Raw genomic sequence first — 16750 nt, 5'->3', positions numbered from 1 at the left:
GTCAACTGATGTGGTTAGCATGTCGTTTCATGTAATTATACTGATTGGGCCAAATAACTCCACATATTAGATGATTCATTTCAACTAAGTGTTTAGATAGGTACAGCAAATCCTGTTGTTAACACTATCCTGCTATCAATTAGCCAAAAATTGGATTATACAGACATCCTTGTAATTACAAATTGTTCATACCACTCAAAGGAATGCCTGGAAAACAGATGTCCCAAGAGATATCTATGACAGGACTCAAAACCTGTAGCAATATTTTCTGGTTATGTGAACAAGGAGCAGGACTGGAGCAAACTCAGTGGTCTGAGTAATCCACACAGACCCTTGGATCCAGTTGCCATTTAAGAGCATAGATGATATGATTCCAGCCTTAAGGTTGTATTACCACCCGTCCTCAATCACCTTTCATCACCCCTCGCTTATCAAAACTTAATCCACTTTTACTCAATGATTCAGGAATAGCTTCTTCCCCTCTGCCATCAGATTTCTCAAGGAACATTGAACCCATGAACTCTACCCCACTAATTTTTCTTTTTCGCACGAGTTACTTAACTTTTTAAATATATACACTTCTCACTGTAATTTATAGATTTTATTATATTATGTCTTGCAATGTACAGCTGCCACATAACAAATTTCATGACATATGCCAGTGATATTAAACTGAATTCTGATTTTTAAAAAATATTCATAGACTGCCTCACAGACATTTGAGGAGGAGACTTCAGAGACTCCCAGCCCTCTGATAGAGGAAAAATAATAGATAACCTCTATCTTAAATGGGCAAACCTTTTATTATAAATAAAGGGAGGTTTTGACCCCTCATTCTAGATTCTCAAAAGATTTCTTCCTTGCATCCTTTTGAGGCGTCCAAGGATCTAATAGTGAGAAAATAGTTCAAACAGAAAAACAAGACTCCCCTTCATGGACATGAGTGTTGATTCCAGATCAATCAAATACTGTATATTGTTTTAAACATAACACATCTGTCAAGAATAAAACAACAAACATACTCAGATTCATTTCATAATTTTTTGGTATTTCTAAAGGCTTCAGCACTCCTTTGGTGTGTTGAATAAAAAAGTTGATGACATCTTGCTTACTGTTGCACAAGATCTGGAAAACAAAAATGACTTGCATGATTGTACTGTAAATAGCAACTGTACTACAGGATTTGCTTCAAAGTAAATAACATCAAGAAGGTCATAGGCAGATTTTAATTGACGAGTCTTTAACCCCACTGAGTAATTTTATTTTTCCCTTAAGTTGGGGTTGGAGTCAATACCAGAGGCTCCTTCTTCAGTAAAGTCTCAGGTTTTAAAAGTTTTCTGTGGTTTCAAATCTCCCACAGGATACTATAATCTAACCTAGCCCTACAAACCTTCCAGATTGCCCAAGTTTTCCCAAACGCTGGTATCTTGATCATTCCCAAATGTTATCTACATTTAAGGCCCATGCCTTCAGCCAGGCAATCCACGAGCTCCATAATTCTTTCCCAAGCCTCACTACCACCCTCTCTCTCTCTCCTCTTCAAAGCCTACACCTGTGACTAAGATTTTGGCCATCTGCCCAAATACAGTGGATTCCAATTAATTGGGATACATCGGGCCCAGTACATTTTGGTCCAATTAAGTGGTTACCCCAATTAGCCAAAATTTCATGGAAATAGTTAAAAGTATAATTAAGACAAGCTACTGTTTAACTGAGTAGCAAATTATGCATTTAGAGCTACAGAACAAATTAGAACACTACCAATACTACTAGAGTACTATATGACTGTATTAGTTCCTAATAGTTATCGACTGAAGAATTCATCCAGTGTACACTGCCGTGTTCTTTTGACTGACTGTGGAAGGAAAAAAAAATCAGTGCAGACACCTAATGCGCATATTGAACTTCCTTCATTGCCTTCCTGCATATAGTCAAAATTTTAAAAAACAATGTTATATTTTTTTAAAAACACTGCTTTTTGAACTGGTGTCCTTTGGCTGTAATTAACAACATAACACAAGCATACACAACTAACACTGCTTTAAAAAAAAACTGCTTGCTCTAAGCCTGTAGTGTCTAATGGCCACACAAGGGCACTCAACTGATGCTAGTTAGAAACTGTTCAACAACAGTCTCCTGTCCCAATTAAGCAAAGGAAGTCCCGGCTATTCCCTCCCCACCCCCACACCCCGCCATCAGTTTTTGTTCTTTAAGAGCTGTCATGAATAAACAGCTGTCCTGAATGACCAACATCCCAATCAACCAGAATCCATTGTATAACTTCATGTGGCTCAGTACCAAAAGTTACCTTGGAATGTTTGCAGTGAAGTAGATTATGCAGAAGTTGTGCACCAACTTAAAACTAAAGCAAAGACCAAATCACTTAATACATGCTTTACAGAATACATACTCATACTATGTGTTAAATTCAATAATCAGAACTGGGAGAAGATGAGGCTCTCTGTTGGTCAACAATTGATATTGCGTTTGAGCTGTCTACATGATATGTCAGCTAGGCCAGTACGATATGAAGAGCAAGCCATTGCCCATAAAGCAGGCTTCCTTTCTCCACACAGCTGATGAACCCAAAGGAACAGCAGCATCACAGGAGTTGCCAATCTGCATTGAACTCAATGTAGGATTGCCTTAGGGACTCCAGCTCTGGATTTTTTCCTTTGGATTTACTCCCGAAGTTTTCCCTATGAGTGGGTACAGCCACAAGGCAGAGTTGGAGATCAGAGCTTTCCTTCTCCCAGATGAGCTGCCAACCATGACAAACGAGCCTTATCTGCACAAAATGACTGGTTTTAAGGCTGCAGTAACCTACCTTTGGGCAAAGATAATATTGTAAAAATTGTAGTGATTAAGAAAACTAAGTTAATTTAACCAAGGTGTCTGCTTTATGGATAGTGATTCTTCCTGAGTATTGTTCCATAAATCATTCTTTTCCAATACCTCATTGCTTATTCTTAGAGCAAGATCTGACGTGCCGTATTGGAAGTTTGCTCAGCCAAAGGCTGCATAATCCTCAAACCTAAAATTGCAGACTTGAAAATCACTTATCAAGATGCTCACTCCTTGTCATTGTGGTGCCAAGTGATAATTTCTCCCTTTATAACGCAAGTATTTCAAGACCAATTGTGATATTGCTATTGCTGTCCCATCTGCAGACTCAGACTTCAGTCTACTCATTATTTCTACTCATTGATTCGAAACCACACTGAAAGTTACACCACCAATTGAATGAAGTTAAGATGACAGTTATTTGGAAGCTTACTTACACCATCATCAATTTCAATGACGTAGCCATTGTCCACACAATTTATCCGGTAGTGCTTTACGACTGACTGGCTGAAATGTAACACAAATTTATTGTTGTAATATTTCTAACATTCTTTGACCATTTTCCTGTGCTCTTATCACATCAATGCAATTCTAAATTTATATTTACTCATCTCAGCTCCCTCTGGTTTCCCTTCCCACTGCAATTATTATAGAGTCAGGCCCTTCAGCCAACGCATATACACCAATTCTGTTCCCTATTCCCATCTACCATAGCCCTTTAAACCTCTTGCCTCTGATCTAAATCTCTCCCCTCTTGTTTTCAGCAAGCCAGAAAGCCCAGGTTTGACATTATGCAATCATGTGCTTCTGCCTTTGATGGGTGCATTATCATACTGACAATACTCCCGGCTATGGTGGGTTTCACATTGAAAAGTTAGGGAAAGGGTTCAGTTACAGTCTTTCAGATACATTAAGTATTTGTTCATATTAGGGTTAAACTTACAACATTTTATAGACCTGTATACAGCTCCACAAGTTTCAGTTCTTCTGTCAACTTCAATTGGGTCTTATGCTCCATATTACTAGACACAGGTCCTCTATCAATTTGCCCCAAATGCACACCACCACCATTCAACAATAAGGTTTACGTTAGACCATGGTAAAATATGGAACATTACTCATTTCTCAGGGTATGAAGACAGACATTGGTACTGAAACTCAGCTTTTTCTTCAATGCAACAGCACAGCCTCTGGCTATTTAAAGGTCAAGACTGAATCCAACCCAGAACTCAGTTTATATGCTTCAGGACCTACACCAACATCAGCAGCCATGTGAGAACACTAGAGGGATGCCACTAAAAATCTTTCAAATCCATTGGCAGTACAAGTGAACCAATATTAGTGTCACCTTCTGGGCCAGTACACCCAAAGACAAGGACTTAATGTACTCACTCAGCTCTCTTAGGTAAGCCACATCACTTACATGCTGATACCAGATTCTTGGCATGTTATTCTAAGCTCCAATGTGGAAAGAGATTATCAGTTGGTCAGAGGAAAGAGTCAAGAGATATTCTCAAAGTCTCTTTGGTAACAAAAAAAAAAAACAACAACATTCCACTGACTACCTGGGTCTTGACCATTCAAATGTGGAGAGATAGCCTTCAAACTAACATCAAGAATCTCACGCATCATCAGTAGAAGGGACACAGGACTTCAAACTACACACCCATGCATCCATCAGGCAATTCCTATCCCATGTATGGTAAACTCTGAGGGCCACATATTGAACATGTTCTGAGGTGACTGAGACCAATCAGACCATAAGCAAGCCATCTAGGAAACTGCCTTGAAAGCAAGATGATAAAATAATGGAAATAAGATGGCTAGAACCTTAGGTGTCTCAAGCTAATTGATTTTAGTTTGGTGCGGTTTCTGGGATATTATTGTGCACAAAATTGGCAGTTGCTTTTCCCACACAACCTAAAAAGTGTTTAGCTGATTGCTAACATTAACTAGTTGCAATTTGCTTTGGATATTCAGTGGACCAATGAAGCACTAATCATAAACACGAGTTACTTCTTTCTTACTTTTTGAACTCTTGTCGTGTTGTAACCGCTAAGTTCTTGTTATCAGTGCTGGGCCTCATTAGTAGGTTTCCAAATTCAACATTTTTCTCCAACAGGGCCACAGCCTCAACTCGTGAGACATTATAGAAGCAGCTGGAAGAAAAGGAGATACAGGTTTAAAAACAACTGAAATTGGATCTGTTGACATGTTTGAGATATGTGATAAATTTTAATGCCTACATAACTAACACAACTAATTCAGTTGTCAGGAGAGTTCACACTTTCATAATAAGTAGGCCAATAAAGTAGTACCCAGAGATCTTCATACAAATACTCCTGGCAGCATAATGGAATCTTGGGCTCCTAGTTCAGGTAACTGAATTTTCTCCAATCCCCAAATTACTCCAAACTAACATCCATTCCTGCATTACGCAATCACAGAACTCCACAGAGTCAATTACTAGCTTTTGATGATCAAACTAACAAAGCAGTTGTGCACAATCATTAGGCTGACAAGGACTAAATGTTACCAATTCACATAATTTTTCTTGGACATATTGAAAGTTAGTTCTTCAGCAAGTATAATATTGGATTGGAATTCAATGTTCTTCTTACAGGATAATAGGCAACTTCAAAGCTGGGGAGTTGAGTGATGTATCAAAGATTAATCATCACGAATGGAGTAATGGGGAAGAAAGAAGTCAACACTGATGAAAAGGGCATAAAGAAAGGGAAGATGGACATACAATACTGAGGAAATTCATCCTTCGGTTTCCTTCCTGAACCCCAACTAACCCCACTTTCAGCCAACACCCAGAAAGGCACCTGAGAAGTTGATTTTCTACATCATCATAGGCAGACTGTTCAGGCTCTGGAGTTGTTAGCCGTGAGCATGCTGGTGGCAGTGGTGGTGGAGGAGACGTTGGCTTTGGCAGTCGCTTCATCTCCTCTTCAAGTACCTCCTGAAGGCTGCAAATCTGTCCAGGGAGGAAATCCAGGTTTGGAATTTCCAACTATAAAAAGAAAATGTACAACACAATATTCAGAACAAAATATATTCAACTACAAAATGTAAATATACTACATTTCCTTGCCTATATACTTATAGAACATAGACAACCTACAGCACAATACAGGCCCTTCAACCTATAATGCCAAACATGTATTTACTTTAGAAATTACCGAGTGTTACCCATAGATCTCTATTTTTCTAAGCTCCATGTACCTATCCAGGAGTCTCTTAAAAGACCCTATCGTATCCTCCTCCACCGCCTTCCCCAGCAGCCCATTCCACGTACTCACCGCTCTCTGCGTGAAAAACTTACCCCTGACATCTCCTCTGTACCTACTTCCAAGCACCTTAAAACTATGCCCTCTCATGTTAGCCATTTCAGCCCAGGGAAAAAGCCTCTGACTATCCACACGATCAATGCCTCTCATCATCTTATACACCTCTATCAGGTCACCTCTCATCCTCCGCCGCTCCAAGGAGAAAAAGCCGAGTTCACGCAACCTATTCTCATAAGGGATGCTCCCCAATCCAGGCAACATCCTTGTAAATCTCCTCTGCACCCTTTCTATAGTTTCCACATCCTTCCTGTAGTGAGGTGACCAGAACTGAGCACAGTACTCCAAACGGGGTCTGACCAGGGTCCTATATAGCTGTAACATTACCTCTTGGCTCTTTAAATCAATCCCACAGTTGATGAAGGCCAATGCACCATATGCCTTCTTAACCACAGAGTCAACCTGCACAGCAGCTTTGAGTGTCCTATGGACTCGGACCCCAAAATCCCTGTGATCTTACACACAGCCAAGAGTTTTACCATTAATACTACATTCTGCCATCATATTTGACCTAACAAAATGAACCTCCTCACACTTATCTGGGTTGAACTCCATCTGCCACTTCTCAGCCCAGTTTGGCATCCTATCAATGTCTCGCTGTAACCTCTGACAACCCTCCACACTATCCACAACACCTCCAACCTTTGTGTCATCAGCAAATTTACTAACCCATCCCTCCACTTCCTCATCCAGGTTTTAAAAATCACAAAGAGAAGGGGTCCCAGAACAGATACCTGAGGCACACCACTGGTAACCAACCTCTATGCAGAATATGACCTGTCTACGACCACTCTTTACCTTTTGTGGGCACATCAATTCTGGATCTACAAAGCAAGGTCCCCTTGGATCCCATGCCTCTTTACCTTCTCAATAAGCCTTGCATGGGGTACCTTATCAAATGCCTTGCTGAAATCCATTTACACTACATCTTCTGCTCTACCTTCATCAATGTGTTTCAACAAATTCAAGTTCGCTTGTGAGGCATGACCTGCCTTTGCCAAAACCATGCTGACTAATCCAAATCATATTATGCCTCTCCAAATGTTCATAAACCCTGCCTCTCAGTATCTTTTCCATCAACTTACCAACCACTGAAGTAAGACTCACTGGTCTATAATTTCCTGGGCTTCCCTACTCCCTTTCTTGAATAAGGGAACAACATCCACAAACCCCCAATCCTCCAGAACCTCTCCCGTACCATTGATGATGCAAAGATCATTGCCAGAGGCTCAGCCTCCCTCAGTAGCCTGGGGTATATATCACCTGGTCCCGGAGACTTGTCCAACTTGATGCTTTTCAAAAGCTCCAGCACATCCTCCTTAATGTCTATATGCTCAATCTTTTCATGCCACTGTAAATCATCCCTATGATACTTCTCCATAGTGAATACTGAAGTATTCATTAAGTACCTCTGCTGACTCCTCTAGTTCCATACACACTTGATTGGTCCTATTCTCTCACATCTTATCCTCTTGCTCTTTACATACTTGTAGAATACCTTGGGGTTTTCCTTAATCCTGTTCGCCAAGGCCTTCTCATGGCCCCTTCTGGCTCTCCTAATTTCCTTCTTAAGCTCCTTTCTGTTAGCCTTATAATCTTCTAGATCTCTAACATAACCTAGCTCTCCGAATCTTTCGTAAGCTTTCCTTTTCTTCTTGACTAGATTTTCAACAGCCTTGGTACACCATGGTTCCTGTCCCCTACCATCCTTTCCATCTCACTGGAATGTACCTATGTAGAATTCCACACAAATATCCCCTGAACATTTGCCAGATTTCTGCTGTACATTGCCCTGAGAACATCTGTTCCCAATTTATGCTTCCAAGTTCCTGCCTGATAGCTTCATAATTTCCCCTTACTCCAATTAAATGCTTTCTTAACTTGTCTGTTCCTATCCCTCTCCAATGCTATGGTAAAGGAGACAGAATTGTGATCACTATCTCCAAAATTCTCTCCCACTGACAGACCTGACACCTGACCAGGTTCATTTCCCAATACCAGATCAGGTACAGCCTCTCCTCTTGAAGGCTTATCTACATATTGTGTCATGAAACCTTCCTGAACACATCGAACAAACTCCACCCCATCTAAGCCCTTTACTCTAGGGAGATGCCAATCAATATTTGGGAAATTAAAATCTCCCACCACGACAACACTGTTATCATTACACCTTTCCAAAATACATCTCCCTATCTGCTCTTCGATGTCTCTATTACTATTGGGTGATCTATAAAAACACACCCACTAGAGTTATTGACCCCTTCCTGTTTCTAACTTCAACCCACAGAGAGCCAGTAGACAATCCCTCCATGACTTCCTCCTTTTCTGCAGCCGTGACACTACCTCTGATCAGCAGTGCCACGCCCCCACCTCTTTTGCCTCCCTCCCTGTCCTTTCTGAAACATCTAAAGCCTGGCACTCTAAGTAAGCATTCCTACCCCTGAGCCATCCAGATCTCTGTAATGGCCACAACATCATAGGTCCAAGTACTGATCCATGCCCTAAGCTCATCCACTTTGTTCATGATGTTTCTTGCATTAAAATAGTCACATCTGAGACCATCGGTCTGAGCGTATCCCTTCCCTATCACCTGCCTATCCTCCCTATCACCTGCCTATCCTCCCTCTCACACTGCCTATCAGCTTTCTCGATTTGTGAGCCAACCGCCCCTTCCTCCGTCTCTTCAGTTCAGTTCCCACCCCCCAGCAATTCTAGTTTAAACTCTCCCCAGTAGCCTTAGCAAACCTCCCTGCCAGGATATTGATCCCCTTCAGATTCAAGTGCAACCCATCCTTTTTGTACAAGTCATGCCTGTCCCAAAAGAGGTCCCAATGATCCAGAAATCTGAATCCCTGCCCCCACTCCAATCCCTCAGCCACGCATTTATCCTCCACTTCACTCTATTCCTATACTCACTGTCACGTGGCACAGGCAGTAATCCCAAGGTTACTACCTTTGAGGTCCTACTGCTCAACTTCCTTCCTAACTCCCTGTGGTCTGTTGTCAGGACCTCCTCCCTTTTCTTACCTACAGCATTGGTACCAATATGTACCACGACCTCTGGCTGTTCACCTTCCCACTTCAGGATATTGTGGACACGATCAGAAACATCCTGGACCCTGGCACCTGGGAGGCAAACTACCATCCGTGTTTCTTTCCTGCATCCACAGAATCGTCTGTCTGACCACCTGCCCCCCCCCAACTATAGAGTTCCCTATTACTGCTGCCTCCTTCCTTTCCCTCCCCTTCTGAGCCACAGGACCAGACTCTTTACAGAAAGCGCAGCCACTGTTGCTTCCCCCAGGTAGGCCGTCTCCCCCAACAGCACTCAAACAGTGCTTATTGTTAGTGTACTTGCTACAACTTATTCAAGTTTAGGATGAAGGTTGCTTTATTCTTGTAGCTTTGCTTACAGATTGACTAATAGTACCATTTCTCTTCCAACTGTCTCAAGAAGAGACAATCTCTTAAAATCTATGTAATTGTTCCTACCTGCAGGCTGCTGGCTCAGGTTAAGATCAGTAAATTGTCCCTTTATTTAATAAAAACTGATTAGCATCCCTCCATAACACTAGTGTGACAGCCATCTTCTTAGTTCAAGAAAAGGTTACTTTTCTTCTGGATCAAACTTTGCTTGCTCCAATTCCATCTACTTACCTAATCTTCAATCAATGTATCACACCAAACTAAGAATTCACTTAGAGTAGAGAAAAAAAAATAAAGGATTTTCTGAATGCAACCCATGATATACAAAATGTTCACTAGGCAATCATGCAGCTGATGAGGTAGAACAAAGTTTTTTTTTCTACCATTCATTTAAGATAACTAAAGCAGAGAGTGAAGTGACAACAGAACTGATAATACCTTTGCAACTGTGTAAATGTAGCTTTTCCATTGCTCTCGAGCCTCTGAACTATTTGCCTGTGGAGAAAGCAATACAAACTTAAGTAACTTTTTACATGGTTGCTGTCTTATTTTGAGAGTCATCTTTCCACATTTCCCCTCCAAACAGGAAAGGGTTGTAGAGTATTTCAATAGTTACACAGTTAAGTCTTGCCTCAATAACGAGAAGCGTTGTAGTCTTCAGAAAATCTGGAAACTATGAAGAAGTTTTCTTTCTTACATTACCCTAGTCTTCTTTTTAGCAAAACAGAAATAACTGCTCTGGCGCTGCTGTCTCAAAGCTCCAGCAACCCAGGTCAATACCCTTTTCTGATGCAGTCTGTGGTTTGCATGTTTTCCTGGTGACTCCATGGGTTTTCCCCAAGGAGATCCTCTATCCCACTCCAGACTAACCCCTCTCTCTCTTTGCCTTCCTATATTTCCAATAGAGTCCAGTGCAATCTCAAGTAATATCATCTATCTGGATACAATACAGAACTAGCATTCAATATCAAATTCACTAATTTCAGATAACCAGCCTATCCTGTTTGTGTTAGAACTGCTCTGTTCAGATCAAAGGTCATTCACCCCCCTACAAACAGATCCGTTGTGACTACCAGGCTTATCTACTTCTCTTAGACAGCACCATTGATATATGTGTCACCTGGACAATCTTAGTCTTCGTTTCTTCTCTTTCAGAATTAGTCAAGAGAGAAAATCTGTCTTTTAGACTACTTCATTTGAAAGGACTCATGAGTGCATGGATGACGAGAAGAGGAGCGGTGTTTCAAATCCAGGTAAGTGCGGTAAGATAGGGAATGGTTGGTAGAGATGGAAAAGTGAACAGGGAGACTGTCTTTGTTCTCTTCACTCCCCCCATATTTTTAAAATAGTTTTTTTTAAATTACTTTCCTCATTTCCAATTTAACAAGAAATCAATGTGAAACGTTATTTTCCCTTCTCTCCACAAAAGCTACCTGCTGTACTTTGTATTGCCTCTAGTTTTTTTAATGGCAAGATCACTGATTATGATAAACAATAAACATTTACTTAGGATTGGAACCAATAGGGCAAAAGTCATGAAACTTAGCACAGGGCCATTCTGTTACCTCAAACTTTGTTTCTCCAGTTTTCAGCTTCAGTATAAAGGAATTTTGTTCGGTATTACTGTGGCTCTTATCGTTTTCCACAGACACAAAGTTCTCAAGACTGATTTTCTCAATGTACTGAAAAAAAGTACAGAAATTGGAAATTATAAATGAGTATGCAAAGACAATGTAACTTTTTCCCCCACATTACTGGGAATAAAAGCACAAAATAATGCTATTGTTTTCAGGAGCATGGGGCAGCACAGTAATGTAATCACTTCACAGCGTCAGAGATCATTGATCATAGAACATAGAAAATCTACAGCACATGACAGGCCCTTCAGCCCACAACATTGTGCTGACCATGTAACCTACTCCAGAAGCTGCCTCAAATTACCCTACCACGTTCCTCTTAAGCTCCATGTACCACTCTAAGAGTCTATTGCATCCGCCTCTACCACCTTCACTGGCAGTGCATTTCATGCACCCACCACTCTGTGTGAAAAACTTACCTCTGACATCCCCCTCGTACCTACTTCCAAGCACCTTAAAACTATGCCCCCTTGTGTTAGCCATTTCAGCCCTGGAAAAAACCTCTGGCTATCTGCATGATCCATGCCTTTCATCATCTCATGCACCTCTATCAAGTCACCTCTCATTCTCCGTTAATTCAAGGAGAAAAGGCCAAGTTCACTCAACCTATTCTCATAAGGCATGCTCTCCAATCCAGGCAACATCCTTGTAAATCTCCTTTGCACTCTCTGTAGCATCCACATCCTTCCTGTAGTGAGGTGACCAGAACTGAACGCAGTACTCCAAGTGGGTTCTATTCTTGCCGCAGTCTGTAAGGAGTTTGTATTTTCTCCCCATGATCACGTGGGTTTCTTCCCACATTTCAAAGGTGTACGGCTGGGATTAGTGAGTTGTGGACATGTTATGTTGGTTTCAGGATCAGGGCAACACTTGCAGGCTAGCCTCATCACATCACCAAAACAGTAAAACTTTAATTGTACATCGTCCGAGAGGACCAGATCCTTGTGGTTTGGGGGCTTGCATGCCTCAAATGACCCAGGGAGCTATGCTGGCTGGAGTCAGGGCTTTATGCTTTGGCAGGATCACCAATGCCAAACAGGTCAAAGGGTAGAGGTCAGACTAAGAGTGGTCCACCAGTCCTCCTGGTTCAGAGGTTCAACTCAGGGTTAACAACGCTGACTAGTAAAACAAAATTGTTACAGAAACAGCAATAAAGAATCCTTCTGCATTTGAGTGCAACAGTATCCCTGACCCTCCACTTGGAAGGTGCATGACTGACAGTAGTGAATACTGAGAGGAAGCTACTGACATGAAGGAAGCCCTGAACACTGCCAGAGGTGAAGGACCTTCATTGCTGCCCTAAACACAGGCAGCATAACGGGCAGTAAGTTACTGGCACATCAAAACAGAGTAATGTGCATGTGATAAATAAAACTAACCTTTGATCTTTAGGGAAAACCACTCTTGGGCTCCACTAGGGGAAGTCAAATTAGAGGAACAACACAAACGTGTGATGCTGATCACATTTAGCTGAGTGGGGGTGAACTCAGCTCAGAGCTTCGTACAATACCTTCATGAGATACCACAATCACCAGCTCATATAGTACTTTTCCAGTCTTGATAGGATTTCCTGTCGTGATCTCATCTTCTGAGAGTGACACAAGTCAAGGTAAGATAGAACTAGGTGGGGTTCGCCCACTCACCAAATCTTGAAATGAATTCTGGTGAAATGACCACTTGGGGAAGGTGTCAGAGGAAATGATAGAGACAGAACTGACATGGTTTGGCTGTACTGAAGCAAGCTAGGAAATGTTAGGTTCCAAATCCATTCAAACAAATTCGAGTCCATCCAATCAAAATCCTGCAATGCCATCCATTAATCCCAGAAATATGTCCATACTTCTCTATTGCCTTGTTAGGCCCCTAATTCTGGTCGCCACATTATAGGGAGGACGTCAAAGCATTGCAGAGGGTGCAAGAGATTTATCAGTATGCAGCCCTGACCAGAGGGCATGTATTATGAAGGCAGGTTGAGCGAGTTAGGGCTTTTCACTTTCGAGCAGAGGAGACGAGTGCAGATGAGAAGAGGCGCAGACAAAGAGTGGTTAGCCTGAGACTTCTCACCCCCACCCCCCAAGGACAGAAATAGCAACTACAAGGGAGCAGAATTTTAAGTATAAGGGACTAGGAAAGGCAATTTTTTTTTAATATATATATATATATATACATACACATATACATATATATACACATACAGAGAATGCGGGGGTGCATGGAAAGCTCTGCCAGTGGGGGTGATAGAGGCGGATACAACCGGTGCATTTAATAAACTCTTAGATCAGCACATGGGTGATAGGAAAATGGAGGGCTATGTAGGAGGGAAGGGTTAGATAGTGCATCACAATCAATAACTCCAAGAGAATGGAAGCAGAGTAAATACTGAAAGGCTTTTATTAGCAGTAAAATGTGACCTCCAGCATGCTGACCGTCTGCCCCTGGACTGAGAGGAGGAGCAATGGCACAATGGCCTTTATTCAGGGGTCTGTGGGAGGAGCCACAGGAGCAGTCAGCAGAGGGGCGTGTCCAGACAGGTAACCCAGTTACAACACATATATATGGTTTACCACAGATTGATCTTAGAGTAGGTCAAAAGGTTGGTACAGTATAGTGTCCTGAATGGCACGTACTGTGCTGTAACATTTTATCTTCCACGTTCTAAGCAGCAAATAGAAGCCAGGATTTTCAGGGTTCACCCATTTTATTTCACAGGTTCACAAATCACATCGGGAATATATTGAGATAGCAGCATCCAGCACATAGTGCAAACAGGATCGATTCCATAACTCTTGGAAACAGGACTTTCCAGTTAGTGCTGCTGTGTCACAGCTCCAGAACCCCATTTTCAGCTGCGACCTTGGACGTTGCTTGTACAGAGCTCGTACTCTAGTAACTGTCTAGTAACTTTAGGTACTCCGGTTTCCTCCCACATCCCAAACACCAAGCTGGTCGGCATGTTACCTGACCACTGCAACTTACCCCAATTACAGGTGGATAGAAATAGCAGTGCTAGGGAGAAGATGGGGTGGCACGTGCAAGAGTGCAGATTACAGAAGGAACGGAATTGCTGGGACTGAATGAGAACCAGTATAGATTCAATAGACTGAAGTCTCCCTTCTATACTTTTTGAGAGGTAATAATATGAAATAAGGTGAACAATCCAACAAAATCCCAACTCTATGCACTTGGAGGTTCAAATTAGATTAAATCTCTGAACGCTTGCATCTATTTAAGCTCATTTTCTACAGCACTAACCCTTAAGAGTCATTGCTGTAATATAAATTACACTCCATGTCATTTTTTTAAAACACTGCTGCCTAACAGGCCCTGAACAAAAATTACTGTAAACAGATTGGAACAATGGCTCTATTCAAAGAGAAGAGCTTCATTTATGAAACAGACATCACTGCCAAAGGTTTTCTTTCACCCCAAGATAAGAACGGTTTGAAGTCAGATGGCAGGTAGGTGGGATACCGTCACACCTGGACTTGCAGGGTTTTCAGGCCATTACTTCCTACAAAGCAAAACATAACATGAATGGCTGTGATGCTTCAGTCCTAAATGAACTCAACGCCCTTTATGCACACTGTGAAAGGGAGAATAAAACTACGTCTGTGCAAATCTCTGCAGCATCGGATGACCCTGTGATCTCTGTATTGGAGGCTGACGTCAGGATACCTTTCAAGAGGGTGAACCCTCACAAAGCATCAGGCCCTGAAGGTTTACCTGGTGAGGCTCTGAGAACCCGTGCCAACCAACCGAACATCTCCGGTCTTCCACTGCTGAAGTTAAAGGAACCCACCTGCTTCAAAAGGGCAACAATCATACCAGCGCCCAAAAGCAGGGTGAGCTGCCTCAGCAACTATCACCCAGTGGCACTCACAATTACTGCGTTGACGTGCTTCGAGAGGTTGGCCAGAATCAACTCCTGCCTAAGCAAGGACATGGACCTGTTGCAATTGGTCTATCACCACATTTACAATCTCACTGGTTCTCCATTCAACTTTGGATCACCTGGTCAATATTAATACCTATATCAGGCTGCTGTTTATTGACTACAGCTGAGTGTTCAACACAATCATACCCTCAGTTCTAATCAATGAGTTCCAAAACCTGGGCCTCTGTGCCTCCCTCTGCAACTGAATGCTTGACTTCCTCACCAGGAGAGCACAGTCTGTGTGGATCGGAAACACCATCTCTTCTTCATTGACAATCAACACAGGCGGAGCTCAAGGACGTACGCTGAGCTCACTGCTCCACTCTCTACACCCACGATTCTATGGCTAGGCACAGCTCAAATGCCATCTATAAACTTGCTCAAGGCACAACTATTGGCAGAATTTCATATGATGAGGAGGCATACAGGAGCAAGGTAGATCTGCTGGTTGAGTGGTCTCACAGCAACAACCTTGCACTCAACATCAGTAAGACCAAGGAAATGATTGTGGACTTTTAGAAGGGGAACCTACACCAGTGCTCAGAGGGATCAGAAATGGAAAGCATCCAGAATGCTTCCATAAGGCAATACCTCAAAAAGGCAGCATCCATCATTAAGGACCCACATCACCCAGAACATGTCATCTTCTTGTTGCTACCATTAAGGTGAATCTGAAGAGACACACTCAACTTTTTAGCTTCTTCCCCTCTGCCCTCAGATCTGTGAATGCACAATGAACTCATTTATCTTTGTCCTTTCCCTCTTTTGAACTGCTTTAATTTAATTTTCTTTTTTGTAAATATGTATTGTAATTTGTAGCATTTATTATTACGTATTGCAATGTACTGCTGCTGCAAAACAAATTTCACTACATGAATTTCACTACCAGTGATACTAAGCCTGATTCTGGACTCCTCTCCAATTTAGCCTGATTAAATTGTACAAATCTTCCTGAGTGTTGTTCTTAATAAAACCATCTTGTAGAGTTGATGTATTAGGAATCTAACAAGAAAATACAGAAGTATCAACATGTTTCTGGGATTAATGGATGGGCTCAAATGTGTTGGAACAGTTGAATTGTAGTTATCTTTAAAACTTCCCTTCTAAGACCAACCCAGTGTCTTCAGCAATTATAATCAAATAGCAAATAAAATGATAACCAGTCCAGGAGGAAGGTAAGATAGATACTGGTTAGCCTCCAACTTGGCAAGTCAATAAAGATCCCTTACTTCCACACCCCCTCACAGCCATCTCTCACCTTCTCACTGCAACCACAAAAGGGAAAACCAAACAATGCTGGGGTTTACTGAGACTTCTACAAAATGAATATTGCAGGCAGTAGCTTGCCAAAGCACACAGTGACCTACCGTTGGATCACGGCTGGTCATCTGGAAGAACAGCTCGTTCCCTCTCAGCACAGTCCAGTACTTCTTGAATTTCTGCCAAAAGAAATTGCACGTTAAAGAGAGGCACAATTCATTCTCCCTTAAGTTCCTCCCCCGCATTTCTTGGTCATTTGCTCCTCCTGACCGAAAATAAGTGACTTAGGCCACTAG

At 41.9% G+C, this 16750-nt stretch overlaps 1 protein-coding gene across 2 annotated transcripts in view; it reads right to left on the bottom strand.

Moving 5' to 3' along the window:
* LOC140188005 (signal-transducing adaptor protein 1-like) overlaps positions 1 to 16750 on the bottom strand; it is a 41649-nt gene that overhangs the window by 14487 nt on the left and 10412 nt on the right. For both annotated transcript variants that reach the window (XM_072243876.1, XM_072243877.1), the window contains exons 2-8: positions 16562 to 16633; positions 11189 to 11305; positions 10062 to 10118; positions 5676 to 5863; positions 4872 to 5003; positions 3282 to 3351; positions 1023 to 1125 (exon numbers count right to left, since the gene is read on the bottom strand). In XM_072243876.1, coding sequence (XP_072099977.1) covers positions 1023 to 1125; positions 3282 to 3351; positions 4872 to 5003; positions 5676 to 5863; positions 10062 to 10118; positions 11189 to 11305; positions 16562 to 16633 — 739 coding nt within the window. The remainder of the gene's footprint in view (positions 1 to 1022; positions 1126 to 3281; positions 3352 to 4871; positions 5004 to 5675; positions 5864 to 10061; positions 10119 to 11188; positions 11306 to 16561; positions 16634 to 16750) is intronic.

The sequence above is a fragment of the Mobula birostris genome, chromosome 26, assembly GCF_030028105.1.
Source record: "Mobula birostris isolate sMobBir1 chromosome 26, sMobBir1.hap1, whole genome shotgun sequence".
Lineage (NCBI taxonomy): Eukaryota > Metazoa > Chordata > Chondrichthyes > Myliobatiformes > Myliobatidae > Mobula > Mobula birostris.
Note: the sequence above shows the minus strand (reverse complement) of the source record. Positions and strands in the feature narration are given on the sequence as shown.